The sequence below is a fragment of the Cibotium barometz genome, chromosome 63 (genome assembly GCF_041138505.1).
Source record: "Cibotium barometz isolate CiBa-2024 chromosome 63, ASM4113850v1, whole genome shotgun sequence".
Taxonomy (NCBI): domain Eukaryota; kingdom Viridiplantae; phylum Streptophyta; class Polypodiopsida; order Cyatheales; family Cibotiaceae; genus Cibotium; species Cibotium barometz.
In genome coordinates, this window is record NC_141108.1 from 24,200,034 (window position 1) to 24,222,388 (window position 22,355).

General features: G+C 42.8%; 2 protein-coding genes across 3 annotated transcripts; both read left to right on the forward strand.

Annotated features, from left to right (window-relative positions):
- Nucleotides 1–15,784: 15,784 nt before the first annotated feature.
- LOC147603862 (uncharacterized) lies at nt 15,785–17,726 on the forward strand. 2 transcript variants are annotated; one of them, XM_086796145.1, is made up of 3 exons: nt 15,785–16,086; nt 16,290–16,455; nt 16,609–17,726. In XM_086796145.1, the coding sequence occupies exon 3, from the start codon at nt 17,244–17,246 to the stop codon at nt 17,580–17,582; it is 339 nt and encodes a 112-aa protein (XP_086652271.1). In that variant the 5' UTR covers nt 15,785–16,086; nt 16,290–16,455; nt 16,609–17,243; the 3' UTR covers nt 17,583–17,726. The 2 variants fall into 2 exon arrangements, with proteins under 2 accessions (XP_086652271.1, XP_086652272.1); XM_086796146.1 differs by having other exon boundaries at nt 16,310–16,455.
- On the forward strand, nt 17,594–19,472 carry LOC147603863 (uncharacterized; the record flags this gene model as incomplete). Its single annotated transcript, XM_086796334.1, has 2 exons — nt 17,594–18,270; nt 19,403–19,472. Coding segments are annotated over 2 exons (747 nt in total), but the record flags the coding sequence as incomplete, so codon positions are not given.
- Between the last annotated feature and the right edge of the window lie 2,883 nt (nt 19,473–22,355).

Below are 22,355 nucleotides of genomic sequence, written 5' to 3' on the forward strand. Positions count from 1 at the left end.
TGAGACTTGGGAGTTAGTGTATGCTTGAAGGCAAGAAAGCCATTGGATGCAAGTGGGTGTACAAAGTAAAACATAACAGTGATGGAAGTATAAGCAGGTACAAGGTATGGCATTGATTATGAGGAAACTTTTAGCCCAATTGTCAAGATGGCCACAGTGAGAGTTGTGATAGCAGTGGTTGCATCAAAGCAATGGTCTTTACATCAGATGGATGTAAAGAATGTATTCTTGCATGGGGATTTGCAAGAAGAGATGTATATATTGCAGCCACCTGGTTATGAGGATGTGAGTAATCCTGAGCATGTTTACAGGTTGAAGAAAGCCTTGTATGACTTAAAACAAGCACCAAGAGCATGGTCTGACAAGATTTCTGAATATCTTATCACTATTGGCTTTCATGTAGTTAATGCAGATTTCTCGTTGTATGTGAGACACAGTGATAGAGGGGTTGTGCTTGTTGTTATCTATGTAGATGACCTGATCATTACGCGGGGGACCATGATGCAGAGATCTTTGATGTAAAGATCTTGCTTAGACAGAAGTTTGAGATGAAGGATCTGGGGGAGCTCAAATATTTCTTGGGCATTGAGGTGATTAGGTCACCACATGGTATTGGATTACTGCAGAGACACTATGGCTTGGACATGTTGTCTAAGTATGGTATGACAGGCTGTAAGCCTATCTCAGTGCCATTGGATCAGAATGGCAAGTTGAGTGCAAATTCAGGAGAGATTTTGGAGAATCCTACTATGTATAGGTGCATAGTAGGAAGCTTGATCTACATGCCGATCACCAGGCCAGGTTTGAGCTATGATGTTGGGTTGGTGAGTTAGTTTATGCAGGTTCCTCGGAAGCCACATTTGGATGCATTGAGATGCATACTGAGGTATGTGAGGTCTACTTTGCATTGTGGACTATTTTATGAAACTGTGGACAGAGATATGTGTACATGGGTACACAGATGCTGATTGGGCTAGTAGTATCTCAGAAAGAAGATCTACTAGTGGCTTCATGTTTTCTTTGGGGAGTGCTGCTGTGACTTGGAGCAGCAAGAAGTAGCCTACGGTTGCTCTATCCAGTACAGAGGCCGAGTACAGAGGTGCTGCTATGGCAGCATGTGAGTTAGCTTGGTTGAGAAAGCTACTTGTTGCAGATTTGGGTCTATCAATGGATAGACAAGTTGTCATTTTCTGTGACAACATCAGTAGTATACAATTGGCAAGGAACCCAGTTTTTCATGCTCGCACAAAGCATATAGAGGACCACTACCATTTTGTTAGAGAGAAGGTTTTGGTAGGAGACGTTGACCTTGTTTATGTCAGTACACAGGATCAGGTCGCTGACATCTTCACCAATCGGCTACAGAGAAGCTTCACAGATTCAGGGTTTCGCTTGGTGTACATGAGATGGAGTTGAGCTCGAGGGGGAGTGTTGAGATATCGAGCTCATCTAGTGAGGCGGTGGACACTGCTGACCCGCCTGGGGGATAGGCCCCACACTTACACCACTGGCATGGTTGGTAAGATCATGGGTGATATGCAGCCACTGGGATGACAGGCTGTGTGACAGCCATTCTACAGACTGGCATAGTTATAGCGCCAGCTCATTTAGTTGGGTTCACACTATAGAGAACCCTAGTATGTATTTGGTGTGTACCCTTCATATGGTGTGTACTCTTATCTTTGTATATGGTGTGTTGAGTGTTGTGTATAGAAGAAGAATATTTTCAACCTCTCACCTTGTGTGTTTAGGGTTTTGTGAGTTTGTGTGTGCTTGCAAGAGCTCAAGCTCTCTTCTTCCCTGCATCTTTTCATAACAAGGGCTAAGAAATACATGTGGAGACAAGTTTTCGCTTGTTGTTAACAAGGAACAGTTAAATATAGACTTTTATACCCGAACCTAGAGTTGTAGCTTACTGTAGTACAAGGTAAGCAAGGGATTTGTTGTGTGCATCATCACACTTTAGAAGTCTTTATAGATGTGTCATGTTGAACTAAGGTGTATGTATGCTAGTATGCTTTATGTATGTAGAATGCAATCCTAATGCTATGTATGGTGTTTGAAATCCACTTGTGTACTGGTGGTTAATGTTTTTTTAATTGATGTCTTTTAAGAAACAAGCTTTGTGTTTTGTTTTGTTTCATACACGTGTTGGTTTATCATACGTTGTTGTGTGTGGTCTACAGGGCATTCTTCACAGCATCAGGGAAAAATTACGGCTCTTTCTCTTAGTCTTTTATGAACTGGACAGCACACGAGAGGAACAAGAAGCTGAAAAATGACGCAAAAGAGAAACGCATAGAGATTGAAAATTCAATGTAACATTCTGAGGGAGAATATTTTCGAAGAGTCTCTGAGGGTGATGAAAGAGAGTTGGAAACACTTAGTAGACACGTTCTAAAGGCTCAAGTTCTCCTCCAACAAAAATCAGAAGAAGTCTACAAGGAAGGAAGCTTTACCTACAGACGATGCTTCTTCTATAGGTGATGTCATTGTAAAGAAGAGCTTACAAAATTGGAAAGCGCACCTGCATTGAGCAAGTTAGAAAGTGCACACATCATGGAGGGTTGTTTGAAGGCAAGATAGGTTTTTATCACCTGGAAATGTATCATTTGGTTGGATGATGTAGTCTGAATGAATGCAGAATGGGTTCCTTACAACTCAAGCATATGTGATTAAGGAGGTGGCATGGGAACTTGCCATGAGTGTTGGAGCGAAAGATGATGAACAATTAGAACCTAATAGCACCATCATGATGCTCGTCTTGTAGGCATATTAGAGGTTTATACTCTGTATGATCCCCAGAGAGGGTATTGTCAAGGTATAAGTGACCCTCTCTCTCCCTAACTTATTGATAAAGATTATGAGGCCTTTTTTGGTACGTTTTCCAATTCATAAATATAGCTCGATAAGCCATCTTTCTTGAAAATTTATGTATTTAATAATTTTAACTAATATACTTATTTCAACGTAAATATTATGTGTGTGTGACATTGGACTTCTCTTTATAATATTTAAGTAATTTTAAATACTAATTTTTAGTGTGAATAATATAAGCTTTATAATCATTTAAAGAATTATTATAAATATACTCAAAGGTATTTTTTTAGAATAAACTATATACACGAAAAGTATAAAGCAAGAGAAGCATCAATAGCTTACATTTCCATATAGGTAATTTTCACTAGAACATTCTTTATATAAGGAAAAAAAGACAATTTCCTAGATACAAACTAACATAACTAAAAAAAAGTACAAACTATTGCACTCTTCCTAGTTATGTTAGTTTGTATCTAGACAATTTCCTAAATAGAAACTAACATAACCAGAAAAAGTTCAAACTATTACACTTTTCCTAGTTATATGTTAGTTTGTATCTAGACAATTTCCTAAATAAAAACTAGCATAACTGCAAACTATTGCATTTTTCCTAGTTATGCTCGTTTGTATCTAGGAAATAAAATTGTCTTTGTTTTCCTATATAGAAAAGCTCCTTGTGCTCGTCAAACATGATCTCTTGTAGGTCGCACATCTCAAAGCAGCCCCATTTCTTGAGGGAAAAAGAGAAGCCGTAGACTAGGGCGGCGGGAGAGAGCATGAGCTCTTCGTCATCAGGCTTCTTCAAGGGCTTGGGCGCTGCAATTCCTGACAGTATGCTCCGAGGAGGCTTCGCATTTCCCGACCTCGGGTACTCTGGATTCATCCTTGCAAAGTTGAGAAGACCAATCATGCCTCGGCCATCAAATTTCTGTATTTCTGACCCTCCATGAGACGCAGCAGGTGCCTCAAAGACGTCCGTGCTGTTGCTGTTTGATCATCGCTAGCTGTAGACGAGATGTACTCGTAAAGGCCCTCTCCCGCAAAGAAGATCTCCTTGGAATCGATTTCCTCACTTTCATGAACAAGCTCCTCCGGGTTGGACTGATTGATCAAATTGGAGAGGAGTGGAGTCTCAAACACACCTCATCAGGATCTGAGCCTGTCGGACTTACGGTGGTTATCACCTCGAAAGGCGCCTTCTTGTTGTGCTTCATCTGTGCGCTTGTCACCCTCATGCGCCACCTGCCTTTGTGAAAACTCCGCTCAGTGCTCTCTTCAAGACGCTCTTTTGGTACTGGAGCGAAGATCGCTTCTGGTCCATTCTTGTGCTGTATTATTGCTCGGAAATTATAGTGTTAAAGTAAGAAACATATGATTATGAAAATTTGCACCCAATTACGTGGTGAACACAATAAATCCTACCTTGATTCCAGTATTAAAGTAAGAAACATACGATTATGAAAATATGCACCCAATTACGTGTCAACACAGTAAATCCTACCTTAAACCACACCCAATTACGTGTGAATTCACAACGAATCCTACCTTGATTTGTTTGAAACCACCTAAGGATATGCTCTGGTTACTCGTGGTTGCTTTTAGCTCAGTTCTAGTCAAGTAAAGTCCCTTCACCACAAGAGCTCCTGCCATTCAAAACATCTTCAGCTGAAAACTAAAGAGCTGAGCGAATACTATTTCAGGTGAATAGGCGCTGAGCGAATACTAATTAGGCGCAGCACTTACGTCCATGAAAGTTTGTGACGCTTGTGATAACGGGGACATCGTGAACAGCTTCTGTAAGCTCAAACATCTTGATTCCTTCATCTGATCATGATGATCAAGGCAACACAACTTCTACTCAAACAAGGAGGAGACTAATTAAATACCAAAGCGATAAGACATCAACACAGAAAGCTAGCCTTCTTACCAGCTTTGTCATAGAGAACAGTGAACCTTCCAAGCCGAAGGGTGGCGTTCTCGTCCATTTCTATAGCCTTGCTTGCTACGTGCTCGCATAGCTGTTGTATGTTGGTTGCACCAGCCGTCATCATGAAACGTGCAGTGATCACCTTGGATCCCAAATCTAGGCGATGCGTTGTTTTGAAAGGCGCCACGCCTCTCATGATCTCTGAAGCCACTTCGTCTGCCATTTCCACCGTGATATGATCTCCTTGCATGCGGATGACCATGACCACCTCAACCTCATTGGGGCTCACCCTACGCAGCGATCGAACTGGACCATCCGTATCAGCACTCATTTGTTGCGGCTGGTCTGGGCTACAAAGCTGATGATCAGTGCAGTTGGCAAAAAGGGTACTACTACTACATTCACCGGCCTTGGTGGTGGATGCAGAAGAACCACAGACTGGAGTCTTTGGCATTGTTGCTGCCGCAGAGAAATGACCTGGATGCAGAAGAACCACAGACTGAAGTCTTTGGCATTGTTGCTGCCGCAGAGAAATGACCTGGAGCGAGGTACTGGTGTTGGTGTAGATGCAGATGTGCTCTGAACTGGAAGAATTTCGGAGTTCGTTTTACTTTTGTTCCACTCCAGCTCCACTCGGCTGCGCCCAGTCAGCATTTGTTGACAGACGCCTTGTTCTATGTCCGGCGATATGATCTCTGGGCTCGCACGCGCCAAAGCAATTATCTGAATGTCGTGGAGCTACGGGCTGCTTCATCACCATCCTCGCGGACTTCTTTGTCACCACTGTTTGATGGCCGGTTGCTGCAGCTTGGAACACAGCGTGCCATTACCCGCCAATCGAGAATCTGCAAGATACGCTTACGCTCTGACCATAAGTAGAGAAAGATTCCCGCTCCCATTTGGTAAAAAAATTTCCAAAACAATTCAGTATGAGGTTCCCTTCCCAAGTGCCGGAGAAATTGTTCTTCTTTGACTCGGCCACCAATTCTCTTGTTGTTGCTTGCATGTCCGCCATGCTTTGCTCAAGCTGTGCAATCTTATTGTCCATATTGGTGAGCAATCCAGAGACCTTGATATCTAATGAAAGCTATGTCTAGACTGCCTCCCTACACAATCTATTTAAAGCGACAATCCAACTCTGTAGCACCTTCACTAAATAATACTCTTCACTACATAATCAGCCAGCGACCCAAAACCTCGCCAGAGCTGAGAGCGAGCGAGCAACATATGAACTTAACCAGCGATGGCAAATTTTAAAATCTTTGAAGAAGCATTAAAGGGACTAATGTGATGATGGAACTGCTCACAAAGCAATCACAAACAGGGTGATCTGATTTAGATGCAGAGTGAACTTCTTGGAAATTTTTGTTTCCTTGAAAATAAGCAGGGACCTATGCAAGCACGCGCTGGGGAGAGAGTACAAAGAGAGTGAAGACTTTACTTTTGCGCAAGATACTTTTTTTTAAAAAAAGGGGGCTATTTTTTTTGTTATATATAATATTATGGCAGAAACTCCTTTACAAAAAGTTCAAAGCTGCCCAAGATCACAGCCTATTCTAGAACCCTTAAATTACGATTAAGAAGCTTACATAAAAGTTCCAATCTCTCATCTTCCCACACAAAGGAAGATTAGCTCCAAGATACATAATATCCTAGTTGCATAAGTGCTATCATCATTACTTAAGAAGTATACCCTTTGTGAGGTAGCTTCTCCAACACTTGTTTGCCCACCCACACCTTCACCACACTGGCCTGGTGCCGAGAGGGTTCTCAACAATAAAAGTCATAAATGTGTAACTAGGATGTTCTTTGATGTACGATCTTCTTGTCTTTAGCCCAAATTTGGGGAGCCTTGGTTTCACATCACATCCTGAGTAGCCCTGCATAAAACCAGAAGTTAGGAAACCTAGTATGTTCAAGAGTCTGCTGCCTAGCAGATCAACTAATCCTAGCTTGTAGAGAGTGTCTCGGGGGGTTCACCTAAAAATATGTAAATATACCATATGGGTTCAAATGAAGGGTTTTTTAATTCAAAACTTTAAGGAAAATTTGTTCAGATATTGAGCTCAACTAGTGCTATGACGGACATTGATGACCCGCCTGGGTGATAGCTTCCGCATCTACACCACTGACATGGTTGCTGAGATTATGGGTGATATGCGACTAGTGGGATGACAGGCTGTATGACAGCCATTTTGGATTACTAGAGACTTGCATAGTTATAGCACCAGCTCATTTAGTCGGGTTCACATTATAGACGGACCCTTATATATTGTAGTATTTGAGTACTAACCCATATAGTGAGTACTCTTATCTTTATGTTATGTTGGTTGAGTAGAGAAGAAGAAGATAGAAGAAAATTCAGCTATCCATCTCTCTCTTGTGTTTGTTTGCTTGCTAGGGTTTGAAGCTCTACCTCTCCCCCCTACATTCTCTTTATGCTATATCAGAGCCTGGTGTGTGAGAGCTAAGAAGGCAAGCAAGAGGCAAAAACAAGCAAGGAAGGAAGCGGCACTACAAGGGTAAGAGCTCCATCATCTCTTCCCCCTTCTTGGTTTAGGCACAGCACCCTCTTAGTAGCTCTGGGAGCTACACATCTCCGATTGAGGAGCTGTCTTCGCAGGAGCGGAGCTACAGGGTAGGTACACTGTCCTATCGGATTCGCATTTCGGGTGCGTTACGGGCCCCGTTTCATCACTGCAGGGTATTTTCGACAGTGTTCTGGAAGTTCTGGAGGTAGAGAACTGTTTCTGCTCGAAATCTGATTATTGTAGTGCAGCAATGCATTTTGGAAGTACAGACAGGGTTTGCACATGTATTGTTGATATTGGGTGTATGTCAATGTACTCTGGTCACATTTGGTGACACACAAGTTATGCTGAAGTACCGCTACTGCAGTAGTTACAAGAGATACTGCTATATTACAGGTTGCATACAGAAGTTGTATTTTTGGAGGTTATTTGATTGCTGCAAGAAAACATGTATGACGGAATTAATCAAATTGTTAGTGAGAAGCTAGATAAGATTAACTTCCATGCCTGGAAGTTCATAATGACCAATTTTCTAATGGGTAAAGGATTTTGGGATTATGTAGAAGGAGACAATGAGGAGCCTCCAGAGTTAGTTGAGGAGAATGCCACTCCTGCATATATAAAGGCATTCAAGGATTGGAATTGGGGTGCAAGTAAAGTCATGTACTGGCTTTCAATTAGTGTCACAGACACTATGATAGGACACATACAGGCATGGCAAAATCTGGTTCAGATATTACAGACTAACACAAAGGCAAGGAAGTTGCAGTTAAAGCAAGAGTTGTATACTGTGGAAAAGAAAAGCATGTCCATCAATGAATATGCCTTAAAGATCAAGGGCATTGTTGAATCCCTTAGGTCTATCAATGTGTCAGTTGAGTATGATGATTTGGTGAGTGTCTATTTGAATGGGCTTGGCAAAGAGTGCAAGCCATTCAAGACCTCCATTGCAGTTAGGGAGAATATTCCCAACTTTCGGGACTTGATATATCTATGCTCATCATAGAAGAAAAGCTTTAGGTGAGGATTCTTCTTCACAAAGAAAGAACACATCGAAACAGGCCTTCTACTCTAATTCAGGTAGAGGTAGAGGTAGAGGCCGTGGTCGAGGCTAAGGTGGTGGCCGACAAAGAAATCAGAATTCTGGACAACAACAGTCCAATGATTCACAACAACAATCATACACAGGTGGAAGAGGCCAGTCTAGAGGCAGGGGGAGCCAAAGAGGCCAAGGTGGTTGGCAAAGAAATCAAAATACACATAGCATAGAGTACTATAACTATGGCAAACCAGGACACATGGCAAAGGACTGCTACAAAAAGCAGAATGACATTAAAAGTGGGAAGTTGCAGCAAGGCAACTGTGCATCATCTAGCAAATATGGAGGTGATGAAGACAGAAGTGAGCAACTGTTTATGATGCAGCACATGCTTAGTTCCATAAAACAAGGGATGTGTCAGGATCTCAAGATATATAGTATGTAGATTCTGGCACCTCTAACCACATGACCAGTCATACTGAGTGGTTTAGAGATATGCAAAAAATGAAAAAACCAAGTTATGTAGAAACAGGTGATGATACTGCGCATCCCATTGCGTATGTGGGTAAAGTGCCATTGTCTATGTAGGATGGACCTCATTCACAAGACGGTCAAAATGCTTCCCCAGCATTCTTGACATAAAACAGCCATTTAAAAACAGGTCTGGGTGATAGCTTCCGCATCTACATCCTTGACATGGTTGGTGAGATTATGGGTTATATGCAACTAGTGGAATGGCTTTGTGACAGCCATTTTGGATTACTAGAGACTGGCATAGTTATAGCGCCAGCTCATTTAGTCGGGTTCACATTATGGACCGACCCTTGTATATTGAAGTAGTTGAGAACTAACCCATATAGTGAGTACTCTTATCTTTATGTTATGTTGGTTGAGTAGAGTAGAGCTACAACGGTCATCAATGTCCGTCGTAGCTCAACTAGTGCTACGACGGACATTGATGACCCGCTGGTGGTGGGTGATAGCTTCCGTATCTACACCACTGACATGGTTGGTGAGATTATGGGTGTTATGTGATTAGTGGGATGACAGGCTATGTGACAGCCATTTTGGATTACTAGAGACTGGCGTAGTTATAGCGCCAGCTCATTTAGTCGGGTTCACATTATGGACCGACCCTTGTATATTGTAGTAGTTAAGTACTAACCCATATAATGAGTACTCTTAATATCTTTATGTTATGTTGGTTGAGTAGAGAAGAAGAAGATAGAAGAAAATTCACCTACCCATTTCTCTCTTGTGTGTGTGTTTGCTTGCTAGGGTTTGAAGCTCTCCCTCTCCCCCCACATTCTCTTTATGCTACCAGAGCCTGGTCCGTGTGAGAGCTAAGAAGGCAAGCAAGAGGCAAAAACAAGCAAGGAAGGAAGCGACACTACACGGGTAAGAGCACCATCATCTCTTTCCCCTTCTTGGTTTAGGTACAACACCCTCTATGTAGCTCAGGGAGCTATGCATCTTCGATTGAGGAGCTGTCTTCGTGGGAGCGAAGCTATAGGGTAGGTACACTGTCCTATCGAATTCACATTTCGGGTGCGTTACGGGCCTCGTTTTGTCACCACTGCAGGGTATTTTCGACAGTGTTCTGGAAGTTTTGGGGGTAGAGAACTGTTTTTGCCCCAAATCTGGTTATTGTAGTGCAACAGTGCATTTTGGAAGTGCAGATAGGGTTTGCACATGTATTGTTGATATTGGGTGTATGTACATGTACTCTGGTCACATTTGGTGACACACAAGTTGTGCTGAAGTACCGCTACTGCAGCAGTTACAAGAGATACTGCTATATTACAGGTTGCATACAGAAGTTGTATGTTTGCAGGTTATTTGGTTGCTGCAGGAAAACATGTATGACGACGGAATTAATCAAATTGTTAGTGAGAAGCTAGATAAGAATAACTTCCATGCCTGGAAGTTCATAATGACCAATTATTTCCTAATGGGATAAAAGATTTTGGGATTATGTAGAAGGAGACAATGAGGAGCCTGCAGAGTTATCTGAGGAGAATGCCACTCTTGCATATATAAAGGCATTCAAGCATTGGAATTGGGGTGCAAGTAAAGTCATGTACTAGCTTTCAATTAGTGTCACAGACACTATGATAGGACACATACAGGATGCAAACACTCCAGCAGTGGCATGGCAGAATCTGGTTCAAATGTTACAGTAACACAAAGGCAAGGAAGTTGCAGTTAAAGCAAGAGTTGCATACTGTGGAAAAGAAAAGCATGTCCATCAATGAATTTGCCTTAAAGATCAAGGGCATTGTTGAATCCCTTGGGTCTATCAATGTATCAGTGGAGGATGATGATTTGGTGAGTTTCCGTTTAAATGGGCTTGGCAAAACATGCAAGCCATTCAAGACCTCCATTGCAGTTAGGGAGAATATTTCCAACTTTTGGGACTTGATATATCTATGCTCATCATAGAAGAAAAGCTTTAGATGAGGATTCTTCTTCACAAAGAAAGAACACATCGGAACAGGCCTTCTACTCTAATTCAGGTAGAGGTAGAGGTAGAGGCCGTGGTCGAGGCTAAGGTAGTGGCCGACAAGGAAATCAGAATTCTGGACAACAACAGTCCAATGATTCACAACAACAATCATACACAGGTGGAAGAGGCCAGTCTAGAGGCAGGGGGAGCCAAAGAGGCCAAGGTGGTTGGCAAAGAAATCAAAATACAGATAGCATAGAGTGCTATTACTATGGCAAACCAGGACACATGGCAAAGAACTGCTACAAAAAGCAGAATGACATTAAAAGTGAGAAGTTGCAGCAAGGCAACTATGCATCATCTAGCAAACATGGAGGTGATGACAGAAGTGAGCAACTGTTTGTGATGCAACACATGCTTAGTTCCATAAAACAAGGGATATGTCAGGATCTCAAGATATATAGTATGTAGATTCTTGCACCTCTAACCACATGACCAGTCATGCTGAGTGGTTTAGAGAGATACAGAAAATGGAAAAACCAAGTTATGTAGAAACAGGTGATGATACTGCGCATCCTATTGCGTATGTTGGTAAAGTGCCATTGTCTATGCAGGATGGACCTCATTCACAAGACGGTCAAAATGCTTTCCCAGCATTCTTGACATAAAACAGCCATTTAAAAACAGGTCTGGGTGATAGCTTCTGCATCTACACCACTGACATGGTTGATGAGATTATGGGTGATATACGACTAGTGGGATGACAGGCTATGTGACAGCCATTTTGGATTACTAGAGACTGGCATAGTTATAGCGCCAGCTCATTTAGTCGGGTTCTTATTATGGACCGATCCTTGTATATTGTAGTAGTTGAGTACTAACCCATATAGTAAGTACTCTTATCTTTATGTTATGTTGGTTGAGTACAATAGAGCTACAACGATCATCAATGTTCGTCATAGCTTAGCTAGTGCTACGACGGACATGGATGACCCGCCTGGGTGGTGATAGCTTCCGCATCTACACCACTGACATGGTTGGTGAGATTATGGGTGATATGTGACTAGTGGAATGATAGGCTGTGTGTGACAGCAGCCATTTTGGATTACTAGAGACTGGCATGGTTATAGCACCAGCTCATTTAGTCGGGTTCACATTATGGACCGACCCTTGTATATTATAGTAGTTGAGTACTAACCCATATAATGAGTACTTTTATCTTTATGTTATGTTGGTTGACTAGAGAAGAAGAAGATAGAAGAAGATTCAGCTACCCATTTCTCTCTTGTGTGTGTGTTTGCTTGCTAGGGTTTGAAGCTCTCCCTCTCCCCCTACATTCTCTTTATGCTATCAGAGCCTGGTTCGTGTGCGAGCTAAGAAGGCAAGCAAGAGGCAAAAACAAGCAAGGAAGGAAGCGGCACTACACGAGTAAGAGCACCATCATCTCTTTCCTCTTCTTGGTTTAGGTACAACACCCTCTCAGTAGCTCAGGGAGCTACATATCTTTGATTGAAGAGCTGTCTTCGCGGGAGCGAAGCTACAGGGTAGGTACACTGTCCTACAGGGTAGGTACACTGTCCTATTGGATTCGCGTTTCGGGTGCGCTACGGGCCCCGTTTTGTCACCACTGCAGGGTATTTTCGATAGTGTTCTGGAAGTTCTGGGGGTAGAGAACTGTTTCTGTCCCAAATCTGGTTATTGCAGTGCAGCAGTGCATTTTGGAAGTGCAGATAGGGTGTGCACATGTATTGTTGATATTGGGTGTATGTACATGTACTCTGGTCACATTTGGTGACACACAAGTTGTGCTGAAGTACCGCTACTGCAGCAGTTACAAGAGATACTGCTATATTACAGGTTGTATACAGAAGTTGTATGTTTGCAGGTTATTTGGTTGCTGCAGGAAAACATGTATGACGACGGAATTAATCAAATTGTTAGTGAGAAGCTAGATAAGAATAACTTCCATGCCTAGAAGTTCATAATGACCAATTATTTCCTAATGGAGTAAAGGATTTTGGGATTATGTAGAAGGAGACAATAAGGAGCCTGCAGAGTTATCTGAGGAGAATGCCACTCTTGCATATATAAAGGCATTCAAGGATTGGAATTGGGGTGCAAGTAAAGTCATGTACTGGCTTTCAATTAGTGTCACAGACACTATGATAGGACACATACAGGATGTAAACACTCCAGCAGTGGCATGGCAGAATCTAGTTCAGATGTTACACAGACTAACACAAAGGCAAGGAAGTTGCAGTTAAAGCAAGAGTTGCATACTGTGGAAAAGAAAAGCATGTCCATCAATGAATATGCCTTAAAGATCAAGGGCATTGTTGAATCCCTTAGGTCTATCAATGTATCAGTGGAGGATGATGATTTGGTGAGTGTCTGTTTGAATGGGCTTGGCAAAGAGTGCAAGCCATTCAAGACCTCCATTGCAGTTAGAGAGAATATTTCCAACTTTCGGGACTTGATATATCTATGCTCATCATAGAAGAAAAGCTTTAGGTGAGGATTCTTCTTCACAAAGAAAGAACACATCGGAACAGGCCTTCTACTCTAATTCAGGTAGAGGTAGAGGTAGAGGCCGTGGTCGAGGCTGATGTGGTGGCCGACAAGGAAATCAGAAATATGGACAACAACAGTCCAATGATTCACAACAACAATCATACACAAGTGGAAGAGGCCAGTCTAGAGGCAGTCTAGAGGCAGGGGGAGCCAAAGAGGCCAACGTGGTTGGCAAAGAAATCAAAATGCAAATAGCATAGAGTGCTATTACTATGGCAAACCAAGACACATGGCAAAGGACTACTACAAAAAGCAGAATGATATTCAAAGTGGGAAGTTGCAACAACAAGCAACTATGCATCATCTAGCAAACATGGAGGTGATGAACAGAAGTGAGCAATTGTTTGTGATGTAGCACACACACACTCCCGGGACACTCCCTCTCTGTTCACGCACACTCTCTCACATAGAAACTCTCTCTCTCTCTCTCTCTCTCTCTCTCTCTCTCACACACACACACACACACACACACACTTAATATATAAATTTTAAGTGAGATATATAGATTTACACACATATATATAATTTTAATTAATTAAATTTAGATTAAATTTTAATGGTAGGGATGAGTGGTGAGGTGTGCTCACTCTCAAATAAATGCATCTTACATGTAATGTCTCTCTCTCTCTCACACACACACACACACACACACACACACACACACACACACACACACATGCACATGCACACCCTCTTTCTCTCACATACACATGCACACACTCTCAAATTTTGAAACTCTCTCTCTCACTCTCTCTTTCTCTCTCTTTCTCTCTCTCTCTCTCTCTCTCTCTTACACACGTACACACACACACACACCTCGGGGAGTCACTATATGTAAATCCTCTATATCACGTGCGTTCAAGGCCTATTTAAAAAGTCCCTTATCTGTGAATTTTTTAGTGAATATAATGTATCCTTTCCTATTCAAATCTGTAAATTTTTTTTAAAATACAATAAATAAATCTCCTCTGTAAATATATTTCTGTAAGTTTTAAATATTTAAAATGTCCTTCTGTTGAACCCACGTGATACTTACATATTTATACGAGTGACTCCCCGAGACACACACACACACACACACATGTACACACATGCACATGTACTAATGCAAACACACACTCTTTCCCCCCACACACTCTCACACATAGACTTCCATGTCTCTATCGTCTCTCTCTCTCCCTCTCCCTCCCTCCCTCTCTCTCTCTCTCTCTCTCTCTCTCTCTTACATACATTCATGCACACACAAACATACTTCTTTCTCATGCACACGTGCATACGCACACACACACACACACACTCTCTCTCTCACACACCCACATGTAAATGTATATTATCTATAATATTATGCTTTATTATATTTAAAGACGTATACCTATATATACATGTGCATTTATAAAATAAATAAACATATATACTGTTATATTTTTAATTAATATTAAATTTTAATACGTGAGGATGCACGATGAGGTGTGTTCACTCTTAAATAAGTGTATCTTATATATAATGTCTTTTGTCTTCTCTTTTGCATACATATGTGTGTGATTGTGTGTGCACATATATATGTATGTGTGATTGTATACTGTCGTCACGCGTGCATGTGTCGTGCAAGTGTCTTAATTGTGTGTATGTGTTAGTGTGTATTTGTTGTGTGTGTGTACATGGTGTGTATGTTTTTATTTATGTATATCCATAGCGATTGTCTACATGTACGTGTGTGTGAGCCTGTGAATATACTCGTGTGTACATCTATGTGTGTGCACGTGCAGGTGCATATGTGTGTGTGAGTGTGTGCATGTCCATGTGTGTACACATGTACTTGTGTATGTGAGTATATTTATGTGCTTGTGTGCATGTATACACATGTGTGTATATACAAGCTTCAGTATGTGTGCAAGTGTGCATATCTCTATGTGTTGCACGTGTGTCCATGCGTGCGAGTGTGTGTATGTGTGTTTGTATGTGTGTGTACATGTATCATATGCTTGTGTCTGTGTGTGCATGAACATACATGTATACGTCGATATACATATAAATCTATTTATATATACATGCTTACATACCTATAGATACACTGTGACATACATACATAATATATATACGTGTGTGTATGTATATTCTATCTCTTACATATCTACATAATATATATGTGTGTGTATGTATATTCTCTCTCTTACACATGCTCATAATATAATATTAGAAGATATGCATGTGTGTGTGTGTGGAGGAGGGAGGAAGGGTGACCAATTTACTTTCTAATGTATTATATATATATATATATATATATATATAAAGAACTCAATGAGTAAATGGTTTGATGGTGACAACTAATTGTGAGCCCCAATGCATCTAGGGGTGTGGGAAAGAAACCCCCAAACACTTGTCTTCTCTTCTCTTTTCTCCTTTTCAAAAATTCTCCCTCTCCTTTCTCCAAGTAAAGGGATAGGACTCTTCCTTTATCTTGTGTATAGATAGAAGATAGATAGATGTAGATTGTATAGACTAGAATCAAGGTAAGATTTGTTGTATTCACTAGTAATCATATGTTTCTTACTTTAACACTATAATTGCCGAGCTATAATACAGCACAAGAATGGACTGGAAGCGATCTTCGCTCGAATACCAAAAGAGCGTCTTGAAGAGAGCCCTCTTGTATATGCCGATAAAACTATTCGCATTGGAAGCCAACCAGTGGTCGTTAGAAGTGAAGGAAAACCCATCGAAATACCAGCTGTGAGACGGCCAACAATCCTTGGTATGTGCAGTCTTCCTCATCGTTCATTTACCCGTATGCTTTTGATTGAATGATCTTGCAAAGCTTATCAAATCTTGCAATTAACGTAATGACGCTAATATTGTTTTGGACAAGTTACATAGTTATCTTGTAACCTCAATAATGTAATTATGAGCTTTTGTCGTGAGTACTGAATGATTTGAGAGACATATTGATAATCGTAGGGGAGCTTCGTGCAACTCAGGCAATATATTGGATATTGATCATAACTTTCAACATGATCGAGGTGGCTTCTTTCTTGCCGATGCAGTCGCCCATCACCGCCCTCGGCCTTCAGCTAATCGTTTGGATTTTGAGCTATTGCTTCGTGGTGTCTACACTTGGACCATGGTAAGATATTGTCCTCACCATTTTAAGAAGTCCTTTGCCCTGTCCACCCTCGTTAGTTATAGGTACTGCAAATTATAATTTCATGGGAAAGAATAGAGACTGCCGACTAATTCTGACTCCTCAAGTTAACCATATTCATCCCATGTCCTGAAGGATCATGGAGATTCTCATTCGGTGGGTCGCAGTTCGTTGGATGACATCCACGAGAGGGCCTTTACGAGTACATCTCGTCTACAGCTAGCAATGATCAAACAGCAACAACATGGTCTGTGAGGCACCTGCTGCGTTTCATGGAGGGTCATTTCAAGGACGAATTGCTTCAACATCCAAGGATGAAGGAGCAAGGGTGTGTGTCCTACGACACGCTGTGGACTTTCTTAGTGCCTGGAGTGGAGGTTTGCTACAAGTGCAAAATAACCGAGCAGCAGTGTTTTGGCAAGGTCAAATGTGGCAGCTATGAGACTGACCATCGAACCACTTCAAATATTTTGAGGTGGTGTTGAACGTCATGGACTTCAATGTGGAGAGGTACTACCACTGCCATGTCGACTTGGAAATACCAAAATTTGATGGCGAGGTTCCTTTAACCTCCTTGAGCGTGTGCCCGTTGGAATTCTTCCCATATGATCAGCAAAAAAAAACTTGAAAGCTAGGTTCCTGGCGATGGGCACGCAGTTCTACAATGTGGCCATGAGGGAGTCCTTCTGCTTAATGCAGTTCAAGGGTTCCTTGAACTTCTGGGAGCAGGTTGAGACGCGGAAGGCATTGATCTTCTCAACTTTGCAAGGATGAATCCAGGTTACCCGAGGCTGGGAAATGCAAAGCCTCCTCGCAGCATCCTGTCAGGAACTGCAGCGCCCAAGCGCTTGAAGAAGCCCGATGACGAAGAGCTCATGCTCTCTCCCGCCGCCCTAGTCTACGGCTTCTCTGTTTCCCTCAAGAAATGGGGTTGGTTTGAGGTGTGCGGGCTACAAGAGATCGTGTTTGACGAGGAGGCCTTTGAGGCGCTCAAGATGCAAAGCCTCAATCAGAAAGAGATGCTGCGAACCTTGGTGGAGCAATACGTGCTTACTGGCAAAGGAGAATCCGGAGACTTCAAAGAAGAAGCTGCAGCAGCTACTAGCTAGCTCTAGCGTAGATCCCCATCGCTACAAAAGGCAAAGGCTGTCTTGTGTTGTGCCATGGCCCACCAGGCACTGGAAAGACATTGACGGCGGAGGCACTAGCGGAGACACTCCACTGCCCGCTTTGGTCCGTGACTGCCTTCGAGCTCGGCAGCAAGCCCGACGAGCTAGAAAGCAGGCTGAGCTCCGTGCTGGAGCTTTTACGCACATGGCGTGCTATCCTGCTGCTGGAGCTTTTACGCACATGGCGTGCTATCCTGCTGCTGGACGAAGCGGACACGTTCCTGGAGAGGCGAGGGGAGGGCGGAGATGTGACACGCAACCTAATGACAGGAGTCTTCTTGCGCATGCTGGAGTACCACAGCGGCGTGATCTTCCTCACAACCAATCGCGTGAGGTCCTTCGACGACGCCATCCTCTCGCGCATGACGATCTGTGTCTCCTACCCTGCTCTAAACGACGAGCAACGTGTCAAGATCTGGGAGACGCTGCTCTCCCGCGTAGGCCTCCGCCCTGTTGCGGTCCAGCCCCTCCTCAAGCATCGACGCGAGATCCGCAATGTTGTCCACCTGGCCCACGTCTCGGCCACCGGACACAAGCAATTGCTCACCTTCGATCACGTCCAGAAAGCCATGGACTCTTTCATCGCCGGCATCAATGGCTTGACCAATTTTCTGTTATGCTGCATTCGGTTACTAAATTTGCACTCTATTGTCTTTTTTTTAAATGCAAAAGAGATTTATATTAGTACCCAAATTTTTTTTGATACATCACCCTTGGGGTAGCTGCTACGTACTAACTTAGGTACTTGAATTCTAGTTTTCCTATGAGTTTACATGCTTTAATCCGGCTAGCCTTAACATCCTCTCTTGGGTCAACACTAATCAAAGGGATCCCTCTGTGTACCATCTTGTTTCTAGCTTCATGGCATGCCATACCTTGTAGAATGTAGGATTCATTCTTCCCTTGATTCCTATGAGGGCCTACAAAACCACATTTTTGCAACAACTTCTCCATCTTTTTCCACACAAGGTAGATAGCTCTACATTCCCAGAGTGCATGAAAAAGTGTTTCTTTGTTTTGCTTACACTTTGGGCACCACGGCACACCATCCTTCCATTTGCTGGATATTTCTTTGACTAGAAGCTTCATGTGCAAAACCCTCCACATTAGCAGATCCCACCTAGCTGGCCCTGCGGATTGCCAGGTCTTCTTTGTTCTTTTCCTGCAATATGAGATGGTAAACCTGGCCCCTGATCTCTCCCACCTTAGCTTTAGCTTCTCTATATATACTCCTCTGATCTCCTAGTTAGCTTAAACTTCTTGTCTGCTCTCCTTCCATTGCAAAGAGCATCTATAGGAAAGGTCTCAAGGTGTGGGGTGACATGTGGAACATAAGGGAATTTGCACTCTATTGTCACCATAGTGATATGATATGTATAGCTGAGAGCTGTGGCTACCACCATAGTTATATGATTTGTAGCAGTTGTAGCTATTTTCAACGCGTAAAAGAAAAAAAGAGAGCGAAAAACATGGGTCAGAGAGTTTTTTTGGCCATAAAAATTAAATAGAAGTAAATAAAACTTGCATATTTAAACATTTTTCAATCAAAGTTGAAGGACAAGTGCCCACCAAAAGTATTCAACATATCACAAAAGCCAAGCAAATGATTCTGAATAATGAAACAACTAGAACATTACATTTATGTGAATTGATGTATTTGTGTAGCGAAGCTATGAGGGAGCATGAAATAGAGTGTAACACAAGCATTGCAATCTCATCTAATGTAATTGTGTTTAAGCATGATGATGAACCCATTGTAGGTTTCAATTGAATGTGATGACTTCACCATGCGAAGAGAAGGAACATGAATTAGTGAAGGAGCCATTGTAAGAGGGTGCACAATAAAGCATTGCATATCCTCCTTAAAATGCAAGTGCACAATAAAGCATTATCCTCCTTAAAAAATGGTCAACCTGTGTCATGTTGCATCAAAAATATAGCCTTGAAGGTAGTGTGGTAGTAACATCACTAATTGCATTGTCTAGCATATTAGGAGGATTCAAAATTAAGTCAAATGTAGACAAAGTAATACTTATTGAGAAAAATGTTGCTTTGAGGGTGTTTGTTATATGCAGAGTGGCAGTGGTGCTATTTTCCCAAATCCAAGCTTGGGGAGAATGTCAAGGTCAATGGAGTAGTGTCAAGATCAATGGGGTGATGACATCTAGAGGGCGAGAATGGCACTGATGCCATTCTCCATAGGCCAAGAGGAGAATGGCACTAGTTCCCTAGTGCCATTCTCCCAATAGGTCATTTTGATAATATCATCCTTTTATAATAAAATGGGGGAGAATGGCCCATCGACACTCCCCAAGACTAACCCCCCTCATGAACGTGCCCACCCACCCTGCTTGATGCCTCGCTCTGTATGCAACCCTCTCCATCGACAACCCCTCCACACTAGGAACCCCAACCCCATAGCCAGACCCACCACCATCTGGCACCCAGCAACATCCACTTGACACCCCCACACTCCACGCTGAAATGACTTTTGGCATCAGTTCTCCCTCCCCAGCCTCGTCCTCGCTCACCCTTCCTTTATTCCCTCCACCACATGCCACACCTCCTCACTTATCCTCACCACCTCCTTCTCAAATGCCACCTTGATCCCCTCTTTACATTGGGTTGGGCCCACCGACACTCCCCCAAGACAAACCCTCCTCATCGACATGCCCACCCACCATGCTTGATGCCTCACTCTATATGCAACCCTCTCCATCGACAACCCCTCCACGCCAAAAACCCCAACCCCAACAAATCCCTCTTGATATTTCTTTGAGGAAGGAGAAACTCCCCCAGAGCCACCACAAGACCAAGAAGAGGTGGATCCCCCACTCAACCCCCTTAATTTGGCGTGACCCCCTAGATTGCCCTGAGGTTGAACACACCATCTGGATCCTGCTTGGTTGCCAACTCCAAGAGGAGCACATTACCAAAGTCACAAATCATATGGACATCAATGATGTAGAGTTGGATCCTACTTGGTTTCCAACTCCAAAAGGAGCACATTACCAAAGTCACATTTCGGCACCACAAGCAAGATGCTTGGAAGAAGCAGCACCTACGAAGTCTGCGAAGGCAGCGTGGGGGATACACGCGGCCCAACCCAAACACAAGGCCAATCACTTTTGATCTCATGCGTGAACAATATGTCTGGTGTCTGTTGGAAACATGGATCCTCCCACTTCCCGAGAGGTCACCCATCCCAATTGTAATCTTGCGCAAGCGCGCTTAACTGAGGTGCTCCACAAATCGGTCTAGCCATCCAGACCCCAAAACCTTAAGGCGTTAGGTGACCTACGATTCTCCAATTTGTAGAAGCCTCAACTTGCCAAGATTCAAACCTAATCTCATCACGTGATCTCATTCTCTCTAGAAGTGTGGATTGCATCTCCAACACCCCCCCTCAAGCCACACTTTGGTTAAGGTCTTAGCTTCCAACATCATAACTTGGGATCTAATACCGTGTTGGAAACCATGGATCCTCCTGCTTCCCGAGAGGCCACCCATCCCAGTTGTGTTCTTGTGCAAGCACGCTTCATTGAGGTGTTCCACAAATCGCTCTAGCCATCCAAACCTCAAAACCTTAAGGTGTTAGGGGACCTCTGGTTATCCAATTTGTAGAAACCTCAACTTGCCAAGATACATGAAGGTATTGAGGTAGAGGGTTAGCTTTCCATAGCTCCTTCCCTCTTTAATCTCTACCTAGCACATAGAAGCTCCACTTGAGTGACACAAGTGGTGGTGGAGTGAGCACTTCACATCGAGGAGTCAACCCTCATAGGGTTAGCTAAGTGCATGATTGACCCTTACATCTTCACTTCTTCTCCTCTCATGCAAGGTGAGTGTTCATTTTGGTGAACACTCTCTCTAACTCTTCTCCAACTCGAACTCTTTGTAACTGTCTCTCTACCTCACTCTCACACTCTCTCTCTACAAAACTCTCTCTCTACCTCACACTCACACTCTCTCTCTAACTCTAATCTCTCTCTCTCTCTCTCTCTTCTCTCTCTCTCTCTCTCTCTCTCTCTCTATCTCGATCTCTCGTTCTCTCTTACTCTCTCTTGTTGTCTTGATCTCTCTCTCTCTCTCTCTCTCTCTCTCTCTCTCTCTCTCTCTCTCGATCTCGATCTCTCGATATCTCTCTTACTCTCTCTTGTTGTCTCTATTTCTCTCGAACTGGCCAACTCTCTCTAACACACACACACCCCCTCTCTCTCTAACACTCACACTCTCTTGGTGGCTATCTTAATCTCTCTTACTCTCTCTATTCCTCTTGAATTGGCCACCTCTCTCTCTCTCTCTCTCTCTCTCTCTCTCTCTCTCTCTCTCTCAAGCTCTCTTACTCTCTCTATTTCTCTTGATCTGGCCAACTCTCTCTCTAACTCTCTGTAACACTCACTCACTCTCTAAGATACTCTCTCTCTAACTTTAACTCTCTCTTTTCTCTCTCCAAGATACTCTCTTTTCTCTCTAAATCACTCTCTTTACCTTTTTTTAACTCACTCTCTTTGCCTTTTTCTAATTCTCTCTCTAACTATCTGTAACTCTTTCTCTACCACTCTCTCTCTCTCTCTCTCTCTCTCTCTCTCTCTCTCTCTCAATGTCTACCCTCTAACTCCCAAATTTGACATATATATATATAGCCTTTTTCTAACTCTCTCTCTCTAACTATCTGTAACTCTTTCTCTACCACTCTCTCTCTCTCTCTCT

Bases quoted from the DNA above. Each gene is read 5' to 3' on its own strand.
- LOC147603862 (XM_086796145.1), top strand. From the start codon at position 17,244: ATGAATCCAGGTTACCCGAGGCTGGGAAATGCAAAGCCTCCTCGCAGC.